The sequence below is a fragment of the Notamacropus eugenii genome, chromosome X, assembly GCF_028372415.1.
Source record: "Notamacropus eugenii isolate mMacEug1 chromosome X, mMacEug1.pri_v2, whole genome shotgun sequence".
Taxonomy (NCBI): Eukaryota; Metazoa; Chordata; class Mammalia; order Diprotodontia; family Macropodidae; genus Notamacropus; species Notamacropus eugenii.
In genome coordinates, this window is record NC_092879.1 from 97,842,885 (window position 1) to 97,856,722 (window position 13,838).

The 13,838-nt window shown below is 50.6% G+C and overlaps 1 protein-coding gene across 3 annotated transcripts in view; it reads left to right on the plus strand.

Annotated features, from left to right (window-relative positions):
* The window catches only part of DCX (doublecortin), a 43,699-nt gene extending 40,210 nt beyond the window's left edge, over window positions 1-3,489 (plus strand). For all 3 annotated transcript variants that reach the window (XM_072627394.1, XM_072627393.1, XM_072627395.1), the window contains exon 7: window positions 1,909-3,489. In XM_072627394.1, the coding sequence (XP_072483495.1) occupies window positions 1,909-1,965 (57 nt within the window). In that variant the 3' untranslated portion in view covers window positions 1,966-3,489. The remainder of the gene's footprint in view (window positions 1-1,908) is intronic.
* Window positions 3,490-13,838: the final 10,349 nt, after the last annotated feature.

Here is a 13,838-nt window from a genome sequence, read left to right on the forward strand (position 1 = left end):
TCGTTAGCCAGGGCCTCGGATCGAGCCTTTCAGATGTAAACTTGGATTCAGTTGAGAGACGTAAATTGAGGACTTCCATGTGAATTCCATCTATAAGGGGATTCCACAACATATCTACAAAGGAATCCCTCAAAGCACATGGCTAGAAATATGGCACCACTCTACAGCGTAAGCAGAAATGCCTTTGTACAGAAAGCTGATGTTCAGGGGCCTTCATGGGATTTACTTCGAGCTAGATCTACAACAACCCCAGAAAGTGGGCACACACAGTATCAGGCCTATCTCTATGCCCCAAAACAGCCACTCTAAAGCCCTGGGCCTACTCAGCTGCCAGGGTATGCCAGCACTGGAAAGTGGAGTGCCTGTCTGTGCTCCGCGGCTAGCTTTACTAGGGAACTGTCCGTGCTGGCAAAGACAGCCAGTAGAGCTCTATCTGGCCATCCCTGTGTTAGTAAATGGATGAGGGGTGGATGGGCAAACTCTGGTACCATTAAAGCCTCAAACGATGGTGACTCAGGAGGAACAAGACATTGACATGACCTAGAGAGGAACACAATTCATCACATTGTCCCCAGAGCTCCCCCAGAATATGGAACAACAGGTTAGAGGGGTAGGTCTACTTACAGCTGAGGGATACCTAGACCCAGGGGTCCATGATACTGGCATACTTATTGAGCACCCTGGCTTCATAAGACAGCTCTTTTGAAAGTTTCAAACATTCCTCCCAGGAACTTAAAAGAATTACCATCTCCCTCCCCCCCCCCCCCGCTGCCATTTATTTTTACTTAAATGCAACCAAGGGAGGAAAATGGTCACTTCTCAGTCAACAAGTATTTATTCATTAATATTCCACATATTTTAGAATGAGAAGGGCCCTTAGTAACCATCTCATTCAATCCCTTTATTTCACAGAAGTGAAAACTGAGGCCCAGAAAGGGCACAGGACTTTAGATCTCTTTCTACTGCCCCAAAGTGAGCCAACCCATTTTGCATCATCGACACCCATGAAGTCCCCATTTTCATCCTGGTTCTCCCCTATAGTTACTTGTCTAGGACAGAGACCAATAACAAGGGTCATTATCTCATGGGTGAAGAAACGATAGCAAGGAGAAGGGGAGGAAGCTGATAGTGATCATGGGTAGTACTGCCAATAGGGGGTGGGGCATCCCCCTCCTTGGACATACTCTCTCTGTCTGGGATGTCTTGAGGCCCCCCTCTTGCTTGCAGAGCAGGGCAGCCAAGATGACAAAGGATGTGAAGATGTGGCCAAATGAGGAAGCTGAGCTGTTTTTCTTGGGGATTCGAAGTTTTGAGTTGTACATAACAGCTTTCTTCCAGTATATGAAGGTTGGCATGTGGAAGGACACTCATGCTTGCTCGGCTTGGCTCGGCTCCAGAGGGCCAAGCTTATCTCCCAGTGGAGATGACTTTACACAGAAGATTCAAGCTGTGATGTCGGGACACACTTGCCCAAAGCAGGCTCCCCGTCCCCACCCCCCACCCAGGGAGGATTCCAGTGGAGGCTGGACACCCGATCATCATCATCATCAGCATCATCGTCGTCGTCATCGCCGTCTGTTCCTGCTGCGGCAGAGCTTGCCCTAGGTGTGCCTCTGAGGTCTCCTGCAGCTCTGAGATTCTATGATTCTGCTATAAGGTGATCATAGAGTGTTAGTGCTGGGAGGAACTGGAGTGCCCCGTTACTGTACAGAAAGGAAATCCGAAGACCAAGGATGACTAGGGAGGGCCATAGCATCCCACAATGGCTAATCCACTTTCCCATTTTACAGAGGAGGCAACTCAGGCCGAGAGAAGGGAATGGGCTTCCAGGTCCCGTGGTGAGTTAAGTGGCAGAGCCAGCACTGGTGTGTGAAGGCAAGTTAACACTGGCTCCTTTTTTTCTTCCAGGACCTGTACCTGCCTCTCTCTTTGGACGACTCCGACTCCCTGGGAGATTCCATGTGAAGAGAAGACAATGTCCAGCGTCCAGAGGCCAATTTTCCACTTTCCTCCTGTACAGTATGGTACTTCTGCTAGAGTGTCCAATAGGGCTATTATTGCTTTCAAGTTTCAAAAAAAAAAGAGAGAGAAAGAGAGAGAAAAAAAAAGGAAAAGGACGCAGAGTTAACATGGGGGTTTTTTCGGTGATTCCTCCTCTGGGCCACAAATCTACAGTTATCAAGTAAGGAGGTTAGATTGATGCCAGTCTTTTGAGTCATTTGATGGGGATGTGATATGTGCCGTTCCATGGACTTTCTGGGAAATTCCTGAGCCCTCCACGGGGCTCATTCTGTCTCATTCTAGTGCTATAGGTTGCCTTCCTTGGAGGGTAGCTCATACAAGTCACACCAAAAATGTGACTGGGGGTAGGGGGTGGGGGGAAAGGGAATTCGGAGCAAAAAAAAATTTGGTGAATCCTCAAATGGGCAAAAAGTGCCCCTGATCTTCTTGTCTGAAGAAGGCCGCCAGAGGCAGGAGCTATGCTGTCTCAACTTGAACCTCTGACAGAGCCCCAGCCTGGCATCTGACACCAATTTGGGATGCCAAGGGGGCAGGTAAGCAGGGAAGCCAGTGACTTGTACTAGAGCAGCCATCTGCCGGGAGCTAGCACCACACTGAGGGAAGGGGACCACAGCAGAGGAACTCTTAACCTGGCCCACCAAAGCAGGAGCCATGTCTGGTAGGCTTTGGAGGACATGGCCAACTCCTTCACTTCTTCCACTGAGCCAAGCAGGAATCCATGAGCCAACCCGCTCAGCTGGGGTCAAGGGACTTGAAGCAGCCACTCCTGAAGGCCACATTCACCCTCTTGTCAGTGAAGGTGTCGGTCTAGCTCCACGTCTTCTGTCTAATGCCTTGCAAACCACCAACACTGAAAACACTGTGAGAATTTGTTTTCAGGGCTGACATCTTTCAGTCACATTTTATAGCAAGAACTCAATCTCCTTTTTATAAAAAAGCAAAAACCAAAACCTCATGTCTGTGTTTCAGGAGTAAACTCTTCCTGCTCCTTTTTTTATAAGCTGGGACTTTTTCTTTGTCTAAAAAACATATGCAGAAAATGAAAAAAAACCCACCACCAACAACCTTCTGAACCATCAAAGGATGACAGAGTTTAGTGATGATACTGCCTTCTGGAGATGCCAGGAACAGCCAAGGCCCACACAGTGGGATCAGCCTTCAGATGAGCTTTGGAACAGTTGAGCTTGACCACCTGATTCCAGCAGGGGCCACCATTCCCACTGCATCCTCCACCCTTCCTATCACTACCCAAACACAGAAGATGCTGCTCCTCCACCTTGGATGCCTGATTTGGCCCAGTCCTCAGCTGAAGAGCTCCACCAAGACATCATGAGACCTCCTCAACTGAGATCTGAAGCAACACCTGCCCATGCTCATGGCAGCATTTGGGAAGAGTTCCTGACTCCACCACCATTTCCCCATGTATTAAAAGGGATAGGGAAGATTAGAATGAGATGGGATGAGACAGCTTGGCTTGGCTTGACTTGGCTTGGTTTGGCTACTGAATGATTCTGGGTCATTTCTCCACCCTACCTGGAGTGAGTGAGCCAGTTGTGTGTGTGTGTGTGTGTGTGTGTGTGTGTGTGTGTGTGTGTGTGTATAACTGTGTCGCCATCAAACATCTATCTCAGCCTGAGCTACTGGCTATTGATATGGACACAGGATGGGACATACAGTGCTGCGGGTGGGGGCTACTTGGATCTTAGGTTCGTAGAACATCAGCTGGAAGGGACCTTAGAATTCATTTCATCCAACCTTCTCATTTGCAGATGAGAAAACTGAGACCCAAAGGGAGGGAATAATTTGTCCAGCATCACACAGGGAGTAGGCAGCAGTGTCCACATTTGAACTCCAAACCTCTGTCTTCAGATTACCCAAGTCAGACTCAAGACTAGCCCTGCTGCTGAAGCCAAGGCAATGCATGATGGATACACTCTTATTCTGTTGATTCTTAGGGCATCATAAAGGCCATGGAGTCTCTTCCCTTCCTCCTCCTTCTCTATTTTCTTCTGGGAAGTTGGAAGGATTCCCTGGCCATTCCCCTTGCATTCTTCCTAGGAGCTCATTGTCAATTCTTTAGAAGAAGTGGGCTGGACTCTAGTACCCCTGTTATCCATATGTTGGGTAACAGAGGGAGGAGGGATCTACCAGTCTCACCTCAAAGGCCAAAGAACCAGCCCCACCCCCAGTCCCCCAGGGCCTCAATCCAGGGCTTTGGCCATTGGCCATCTCCTTGTCAGCCTTTCTTGATGTTGGTTTTTCTAGACCACAGTCCCAGACTCATCTCCTGAAAGTCTTCAACTTCAGAACAAGCATCTCGCCTTAACTAGCCCCTTGGAACCGCTGATACGGCATCCAGGCAAACAGAAGCTCCCCCATCCGCCCCCTTACTGTTACTGCCAGGCCCTCTGGAGGGCAGGAACAGGCTCAGGTCTCTTGGGATGCCCATTCTCTTCTGTTCAGTGGCAGGCCGGCCAGAAAGGAAAGGTCAGGGCATTCCTGGCCCTCTCCACACACCCAACTGGGCTCCCCAGGTCTATACCCAGGGTAGGTCCGAAAAGAGCCACTCATTGGCCTTTTCCTGGTTTATTCATTAAGCAAGATTATCAGTCCCTAAGGGGTATAATCAAGGAATTCCGAAGCAAGCTGGGGCTCCTAGACTCAGCTGCCTTAGCAGTTTCTAAGGCTTCCTCCGCCCAGATAGCACAGTGGCTGAATTCTTTCAAACTTTCCAGGAATAAATAATCCCCCTTTTGTTTAGATTATTCATAAGTATAGCTAAAGGTGGCATTCTACCCTTTATGAGGCAAAGACGACATTCATCTTAAAATCTGGCAGAGACCAACTTCTCTAATTAATAGAGATGCAAAAATACTAGATAAAACATTGGCTAATAGTGTGCAGCAATATACTGGCTTTTTTTTCATTTCTGGAAGGAATGCAAGAGGTCAACTAGTTCAACTCCTTCATTTACAGTTAAAGAAACTGAGGCCCAGAGAGGGGAAGTCACCCAGCAAATTAGGACCAGTTGGAGATGAACATGGTCCGGTGTAACAGTCCCATCTCTGGGATTTCTCTTTTAGGTTGGAGGCTATAAACAGCTTGGCACTGTGTCCCCCTTCCTATGCTCTCAAACATCTTCAGAAGATTTTGAAAACATTTAGGGGGCTGTCTTAGAAAGTGACCTGACTGAACCCCCTTTGCAGGGCCCTCTGTGCCAGTTCTGGCCTGCTCGGCTTTCCCTCAAGGGTTCTTTTCTGCACAGTTAGCAGACCCCCAATCCTTCAGAAAGCCTCTGCTGCCTCCCCACCTCCTATGTGCGTAATATATGTATCTAATATAATCAGACCTGCTGCAGAACTAGAAAAAGGGACAAAGCAAAAGAAAAGAGCATGCATGGAGGGAGGGGGCAGATGGAGAGGAGACCCACAATTTACTCAGTGAGATTCAATAGGGGACCAGGAGCTGAAAGGTAGTGGGGAAGAGACTATTGTTAGCCCAGCCAAGCCAAGCCAAGGCCATCTTTTGGCACTGGGACCTTCAGGGCCCCCATGGAGGCAGAATGTTACCGTTGGAAAGGCCCCTAGGCACGTAGAAGCTCCGACTTGAGAGGGACCTTGGGCTATACAATGGCGTAACATGAGAGGATATAATATATGTCATGTCAGCTCTAGACTAGAAGGGACCTTGGGATTGAGAACATTAGTGCTGGAAGGGCTTTTTGAAATTATCTCATCCAGACCCCTCATGGTATAGAGAGTCAAAGGGACGTCCACAGAGAGAAAGAATTTGGCTGAGCTGGTGGCAGGGTCGGGGCCAGAAGTCAGGTGTCCTGGCTCCCAGTGGTTCCCTTGCCAGTCCACTTAGCTTTCCCTCCCCTGATTTTCCCAGAAATGCTGGATCTTAGAATCCCCATCTCATCAAGCAGAGGAAGCAAGGTCTAACCCCCTCCCTCCCAGAGTAAGTAAGGTGCCACCATTCAGGGGAAGCAGAGGATCAACGGGATAGGGTGAGCCCAGCAGGAAGGCAAGGGAAGGCCCAAGGAGCTCCCAGAGGCCCTTAGAGCATGAGGCCTGGCCCCCCTCTGGGAGAAGTGCTCAGGGCTGGCCCTATGTGCTCAGCTCTCATGGCTGCCAGTCCTCCAGTCTGGAGCCTGGATAGACTAGCTGTTATCCCCCATCCAAATACACCTTGCTGGTCAAGCAGCCTTACTTTCAGAGCAGGAAAGGAAGAAAGCAGAGGAGTCACAGCCAAGGGGTGCCCCTACTACTTTTGGGGAGCCTTGAAATACTTTCTTTGCAAGACTTGGTATGACCATTTGCTGGAGCCATTCCTTTGGTGGCTAGCCTTGGTCACTTCTCTCAGGCCCCATTTGGCCTGGGGTTGGCTTTCTCTGGCTCTGTGGTTAGTGACTGCTCCCAGAAGGCTCTGGGAAAGTAGTTAAACCCATGCTCCATCCATCTGCCTACAGCTGTGAGGAGCCACTTGACTTTATGGTGCCTCAATATCCACGGCCGGTCCTGGCTACCTTTAGACCAAGGGGGTCGAGAGGGCCATCAAATCTTGGAAAAGCTTCCGAAGCTTTGACAATGAGCACTTTGCTCCCTTTTAGAGACTTGCAACCCTGTCATTCAACTCTTCCATCTATGCCCTACCTTCCTCTTTGTGCCTTTGGCCTCCTCTCCCTTACCCACAGCATTCTGTATGCTCCCATTGTCCACGTGAGCTTGGCAGCCCTGTCCTCCATCCACTATGTTTTCTGTGACTGTCTACTCTCTCTGCACCCCCATTCTTGGGAACCCCTGCTTTTTCCATACCCCCACTATCTTTGTTCTCTCCGTGTCCCCCATTCTCTCTCTACCCTCAGCTTTGGGTATCTACCACATCTTCTAAACTCCTCCCTTGCCCCCTCTGTACCCACATTCTCTTTGTACACTCTCTGGGATGTCCTCTGTATTCACTACCTGCTGTCCCTCCTTCCCTCCCTCCCTCCCTCTGTGGCCCCTCTGGCTCACAGGATCCCCATTCTCTCTGCATTACCCTCATCTCCATAATCCTCTGTGAGTTCCACTCCTAGAGGAGCTTGTCTCCTTCCTGTGTGTCTTCTTGGGCTTCTGTCTCTCTGACTGCCTCCCTGTCAGTTATCTAGGAACACTTCTTCCCCCTAGGGTCCTGGTGAAGGTGCCCCCTTCTGCCCCCTGGCCTCCCTGCCCCAGGCATGTGGCCCAGGTACAGACTCCTGCCTCCTTTCCCTTGAGGATCTGCAGTGTGAGCCTACTTCCTTGGTGGTCAGCCAAACCTGGGGGCCTCAGCCTCCCCAGCTCGCACCTAGAATGTGGCCTGAGCCTGGGCCTTTGGCAGCTGGAGATAGCCACATGAAAGCCCACCTAAGTCTTCCCTCCAGGCTTCTCATGGAAGGTTCCCATGCAGGGACTGGATCCCCTTTGCAAAGAAGAGTTATCCCAAGAGTGGATTGCACACTGTTGTGACTTACTGCCCCTGTTTCTTCCTGTTCCCAGCCCAACTGGGCCAGAAGCAGGAACAGTTCAAGCCAGAACTCAAAATCCCAGCTGCTACAGCAGCATGAAGGCCAATAGGACCATTGATCTCTTGTTAAACTCCTTCTGTCCTCCTTCTCTGACCCAGCCTTTCCAGTGCTGCCTGGCTGCCTACCTCAGAGCATCCAGGCTCAGCATTCTACAGCTCAGGACAGGCCCTTTAGAGGCCAGCTCTCTGCTCAGAGAGCCCAGGACCTGGAGGGTGTAGCATTGCTACCAGGGCCAAAAGCCCGGTACTATTTGCAATACAAGGGACGCTGGGATTCAAGGGAGTCTGACTAGAGCAAAATGCCCTCCCTCCCTGGCTGAAACAGATCATCTGCTCCCTGATGCTGAACCATGAGGCACCTGATGGTTCCCTGCCACACCCCACCACATTCTCCTTCTCTGCCACACACACACACACACACACACACACACACACACACACACACACACTCCCATGGGTGTGCACAGACATCTGCTCCCCTCTCCTCCTCCACAATTCTCTCTATTTACTCATCCTCATTCAGCTTTGCCAGCTCAGAAACCGCCTCCTCCTTCCCTGTTGGCCCTTGGGCCTGAGCATTTCCCTCCTGGCTGACCAGGCTGGGCCACCATTTTGTGGAGCAGAGAAGGGTGCAAACAGCTGAACAGAACCCCCATCCATGGATCCTCCCCATCTTCTCACAGCCCCTTGGTCTTTTTCAATTTGCTCATAGTTAACAAAGCTGCAGTATGATATAGCTGCAAGCCCATAGTATGGATTTGATTGTCATTTGCTGTTGGGGGGGGTGGGGGGAGGAGGGAGGGCAGGGAATGGAGGGAAGGGAGTGGGTTGGGGGCTGAGGTTTAAAGTTTAGCTGGCATACTTTAAGCCATCTGTACAGAGCCACATAGAGGGTGGGGTGGGAGGGTCACATCATGTGTAAGAATTGAACTGTATTTAGGATTCAATAGGATTTGGGGGTTGATTGAAATGCAAAAAGTATTTGACAAAGTACATTTTGTAAAAAGACATTAATTTAACAGATGTTCTTTCCTCCTGTGATGAGACTCAAGTAGCCTTCAATTTGGGCACATATTCTCCGAGACCAGCCTTCGAGAGCACTGCACCAAGGCATGATCAGGAGGCCTCTGGCTTCCAGGCGCCCAGGCTTCCACGGCAAGGGTGGCCAATGGAGTGGCAAATCCAGGGGCCTGTCCTTCCGGATGACTCATCCGTGTGTGTTTTCGTCAGGGGAGGTGGGCAAGCAGGAGATGGTACCAGGATGGTGTGCTCTTGCCCTGGCTTGAAAACAGTGACCCCAGCTTCCCCGGAAGCAGCTGCTGCTTGGCAGGGCACGACACCCATTCTTGATTTCTCACACGTGGCCAGCTCTTTGAAGCAGAATGATCACCTCCTTGCACCAGTCAGCTTGTACAGAAACCCTTTCTGTGGCCATTTTAAAAGGGGTGGGTGGGTGGAGTTAAGGGCAGTAGGGAGCCCCAGCACCATTAGCAATGCTGGGGTTATCAATTTAGCGTTAGAGACTGTATGTAGCTTTGGAGAGTCAGTGCATGGTACCATACATCCCATTCCTCAGTGACCTTGTTGGCAACTTCTGAAAAGGAAGTCTTCTCTTTTTCTCGGGTCCCTCTCCCCTCCTCCCCCTTCCCTAGCCCCAGGCTGTCTCTGGCCATAAATTACAGATCTGAAACCAATCTATGTGGGCAAAAGACCAAAAAACATTGTGCAACAGGTCCTCACTGCCATTGGCCTCCTCCCCAGGAACCCTGGGATTGAAGGCCCCGCTCCCCTTGATGGTAAAACCTTGGGTGAGCTGAGCCACCTTTCACTCTTTGATAAGATTGGAGGCCTGTGCATCGTCCCCGGATGTCATCCCTCTCCCCATCCAGGCTGTGAGAGGCCCTCAAGGGGACATCAGAACTTCAGAGGATGAGCTTGGCCTCGGGTCCTTCACCGCTTGGCATTAGGAAAGCAGATGGATGCAGCAAGGACCTTGGAGTTGAGGGGGGGAAGGGGGACTGCTTTCTCTTTCCCAAACAGTCCTGCAACATGATTGCAGGTTTACTTTCAAACATAACCATTAGGAGGGCCTGGCTCTCCCTTTGGGCCGCCCCTTCTCTCTCTAGCAGACCCACTGGAGCTGGCCTCTTTCTGCCTCCTGTGGTCAAAGGCCCCAGTCTCTCTGTTTCACTAGAGGGTGAGGGCTGTCTTTGGCCAGGGCTCTTCAAGTCCTAGAGCAGCTCCCTCCATACAGACAATATTGTGTTCAGATACCCATGGCCACAAAGTCAACTTGAAGAACAGTCACCATGGTGCGTCCTACCCTGGAAGAGCAGCCAGAGCATTGCTGGGACGCGAGCTTTTGTCCACAATGTTCATTCTTCCTTGTTTTCTCATTTCCGTGTACATTGGCAAGGTGTATGTAATGTCATTTTCCAAAAATAAAATTTGGTTTCCAGATTTCTGGCTGACAACCCCCCTTTTTCATCACAGGGCCCTAATAGTTGATAATGGTGTATTAAGGCACTTGATCAACCCTGGGGGCCAGCCAGCCCAACCCTCCACTCCTTCTTGGAGGAAGATGCCGAAGACCAGTGGACACTGTGACCCCCACTGAGCAAGGTGCTATGTTTGGCAGCCCCTGGGCTCCAGGTGCGCCCAGTGGGAGTTGGGCAGGGATTCAATGACTGTCTTCTTTCCGTGGTTGAGATGCTGCCTCTCCACCAGGGCTGGCCTTACCCACAGGAAGATTTTAAGGCTCCAAGAAGGCCTCCTCCACCCTCCCCAGCTGCTGGCTGTGAGTTACAATACCCTTCCACAGAGCCAGGGCCTTCCTTCCCAGGAGACAGCTCTGGCTAAAGTCCTATAGGCTCCCAACCCAGGCCCACATTGCTGCACCCTCATGGTGAGAGGGAGGGCCCAACCAAAGAGCCTGTCCTTGGAACAGGAGTACTTATTTTTTTAAGGGGGGGGAGGATGAAGGGAACTTGCTGAGTGATTGCTCTGGACCTGAACCTGGGGCCAGGAAGAGGGAAGGGACCCAGACAAACTGCAAGGACACTTTCTCAAAGCTAGGACAGGGAGGGTGAGTGGCCCTGAATTCTGGGTTGGTAAATGGGAGGGGGGGCCTTTGGTACTCCCTGGAACATGCCTATTCCTCTAGGCCCAAGGTTTTGTCCCAGGGGCCCCAGGAACAGAGAAGATGGTTGATAATGAGACTGATGAAAGCATGTGACAGGCAAGGTCATTTTGGAGTCAGAGCCTGGGCACTTGGGGCCTCCTCTGTCGGTGCCTCTGTTTTTCCCTCTGTTAAATGGGAGGGTTGAACTCAATGATCTCTGAGACTCCCCTAGGCCAGAGCCTCCCCCCTACCCCCCACCCTGCCTCCAGCTTCCTCTCCAGTCTATCTTGATAGAATTTTCCAAAAGTGCTAAGATTACTGCCCCAACACCCTCTTCCCTGCTCCCCCATCCCAGGGGGTGGGTAGGAAGCTGGATCCTCTTCATCTCAGTTCAGAGGGGGAAGAAGTCCAGCATGGTTAGGTGTCTGGCCCAAAGTCTCGTCGACTTGAATCACACACATAAGTCTCCCATTCCGACCCGTAGGGACGATGAGAGCCCATCTAGAGGAGGAGGCCTTAGGCTGGGAATGGGAACAGGGAGACACAGAAAGTAGGAAGGAGGGTGGCGATAGCTCAATCCCTTCATGTTATGGATAAGAACAGAAAGAGCTGAAATGACTTGACTAAGGTCACCCTGATAGTAAGCATCAGAGTGAGGAATACTCTGATAGAAGAAAGAAGGGGAAGAGAAGGGCAGGAGGAGGGGAGGGCAGGAGGGCTGAAAGGAGGGAGAAAGTGGTAAGATGAGGGTCCCAGCAATGTGCCCTGATCCAAATCTGGAATGCTTGGACTCTAGTGTCCCCTCTGGATGCCAACATTCAGTAGTCTAGCTTGGGCCTTCAAGGTCCCCTGACGTTGGTGGGTTCATAGGCTCAGAGGACTCTTACTCTGGAGCTGTAAAGGACTTCAGAGCCCAAATTACAGATGAGGACACTTAGGCAAAGCAGGTGAAATTGTTTTAGTCCTATCTGAAATTTCAGGATCTCACTTGGGGTTTTCTTGGCAAAGATCCTGAAGTGGTTTGCCATTTCCTTCTCCAGATCATTTTACAGATGAGGAAATTGAGGCAAGGGACTTGCTGGAGGTGATTAAGTATCAAAGGTGGGAACTGAGTCCAAGTCCTCAGACTCCTATAAATCTGCCTTGTCTTCACAAAATCATGGAATCTCAGAGTTGGGGGGACCCTCAGCTGGTATCTCGTCCTGTTGATGGACAAGAATGCCTTAAAGCCAGTCCCTAGGGAGTGGCCACCCAACCTCCACTGGGAGACTCCCAGGGAGGGAGAGAGAGCTTACTGTATCCCAAGGCAGTTCAGTCCCCTCATGGGTCACTCTGCTTTTCTGACACCAGACCTAAATCTGCCTCTTTTCCATGCCTCTCTCCCCCCACCCCATCCTGGCAAGCAGAACAAAGCTAACCCCTTTTACACATGATGACCCTCAAAAACTTAAAGGCAATTTTCAGATCCCCTCTGAGTCTTCTCCAGGCTCCTCACCCCCACATCTGTCATCTGATCACAAGACCACCAGAATCAACTGAAGGCACTGGGAGGGAGGGGTTAACATAAAGGGAGAGAAGACTTGACTCTTGGGTGTGAGTCTGGTCTCACCAACCAGGGACTCATTTAAGGTCACTCAGGAGGGATGCAGCTGATGCCGGATGTGCCACAGGCTGATATGGGACTTAGACTGCAGGACTAGCTCTACTACTGACTTCCACTATGACTTTGGGAAGGTCCCTCAGTTTCCCTCTTTGTATGATGAAAGAGATGGATGGGATAGCCTCCGAAGTTCTTCAAGGCTGAGGCTCCCTGACTCCAAGAGGAAGGATGGTCCAGCTGCCTGGTCACTACACTGCCACCTAGTGAAAAGAGACCACACTGATCAACCCAATCCCAGACCAGATGGCTCAAAGCTTCCAGGTCCTCTCTCTCCTCTCTGCTTCTGTCTCTATCTCTCTGTCTGTCTCTCCTCTGTCTGTCTCTCCTCTCTATGTATCTCCTTCTCTTTCCTCTCTTTGTCTCTCTCTTTCTCTCCTTTCTCTGTCTCCTTCCTTGCTCTTTCGCTCCTCTCTCTGTCTCTCTCCCTTTCTCTCTCTCTGTTTTTCCTTGTATCTCTCTCTCTCTCTCTCTTTCTCTCTCTCTCTCTCTCTCTCTCTCTCTCTCTCTCTCTCTCTCTCTCTCTCTCTCTCTCTCTCTCTCTCTCTCTCTCTCTCTCTCTTTTCCCCATCCTAGCTTGACCCATGATCCTCCCTCAGGACCTGAGAAAAAAATCCTGCTTTCTCTCTCAGACCATCTCTGGGACCAATTGGGATTTGCCCAGTCTTTGCCTTGCTCTCAATCATTCAGGAAGCCTTCCAAGAACTTGATGAGCTGGTAGGCTGGTGGGGCCTCCTTTCCCCTCATCCCAACCAAGGGGCAAAACTGAGTCTACAAACAGGTAAATGAGACAGTGGTCATGCCAGCCCCCAGATCCAAATGATGCAACCTGACACTCAGAGGCCCTCAAACCTGTGCCCCATAGGAGCACTTAAAGAAGAGCCTGGGAAAGTTGAAAGGCTGTGTTTACCTCGGGAAAGAACAGAAATCCCATCAATCCCTCTGTCTTTTTGGAAGAGCCAGCATGGTGAAAAGGACATGACCAAAGCCAAAACTAGGAAGAGCTAGGTGTTTAGCCCATGTCTGCCCCTGTCTGAGCAGCAGCCCTGGACCCCCAACAGGGCCTCACCTAGGGTCACCTGATCACCAACCTCCATTCTCCAGCATCATGAGTTTTAGAGAATGAAACCCTTAGAAACCCTATTCTATTGTGGCATTTTATAGATTCATAAAGCAGGTCCAGACCCTCATTAGCTGTATGACCTTGGACAAGTCACATCTCTCTGAGCCCCAGTTTCCTCCTCGGTAACGTAGGAATAACAAGGGCTGTTGCACCAACCTCCTCAAGTTGTGGGGAAACACTAAGTTTCACTCAGAGAGCTTTGAGGATTTTATGTTATGTGAATGCCAGTTATCACTCTTTCCTCCTCCCTACTTTTCCTTCCTTTCTCTTTCTTTCCTTCCTTCTTCTTTCTTTCTCTCTCTATCTCTTTTTTTTGCTCTCTTAGTCCCCAAGGCAGCTGGCCCAGCCCTGCCCCCAGCCAGGGGGGC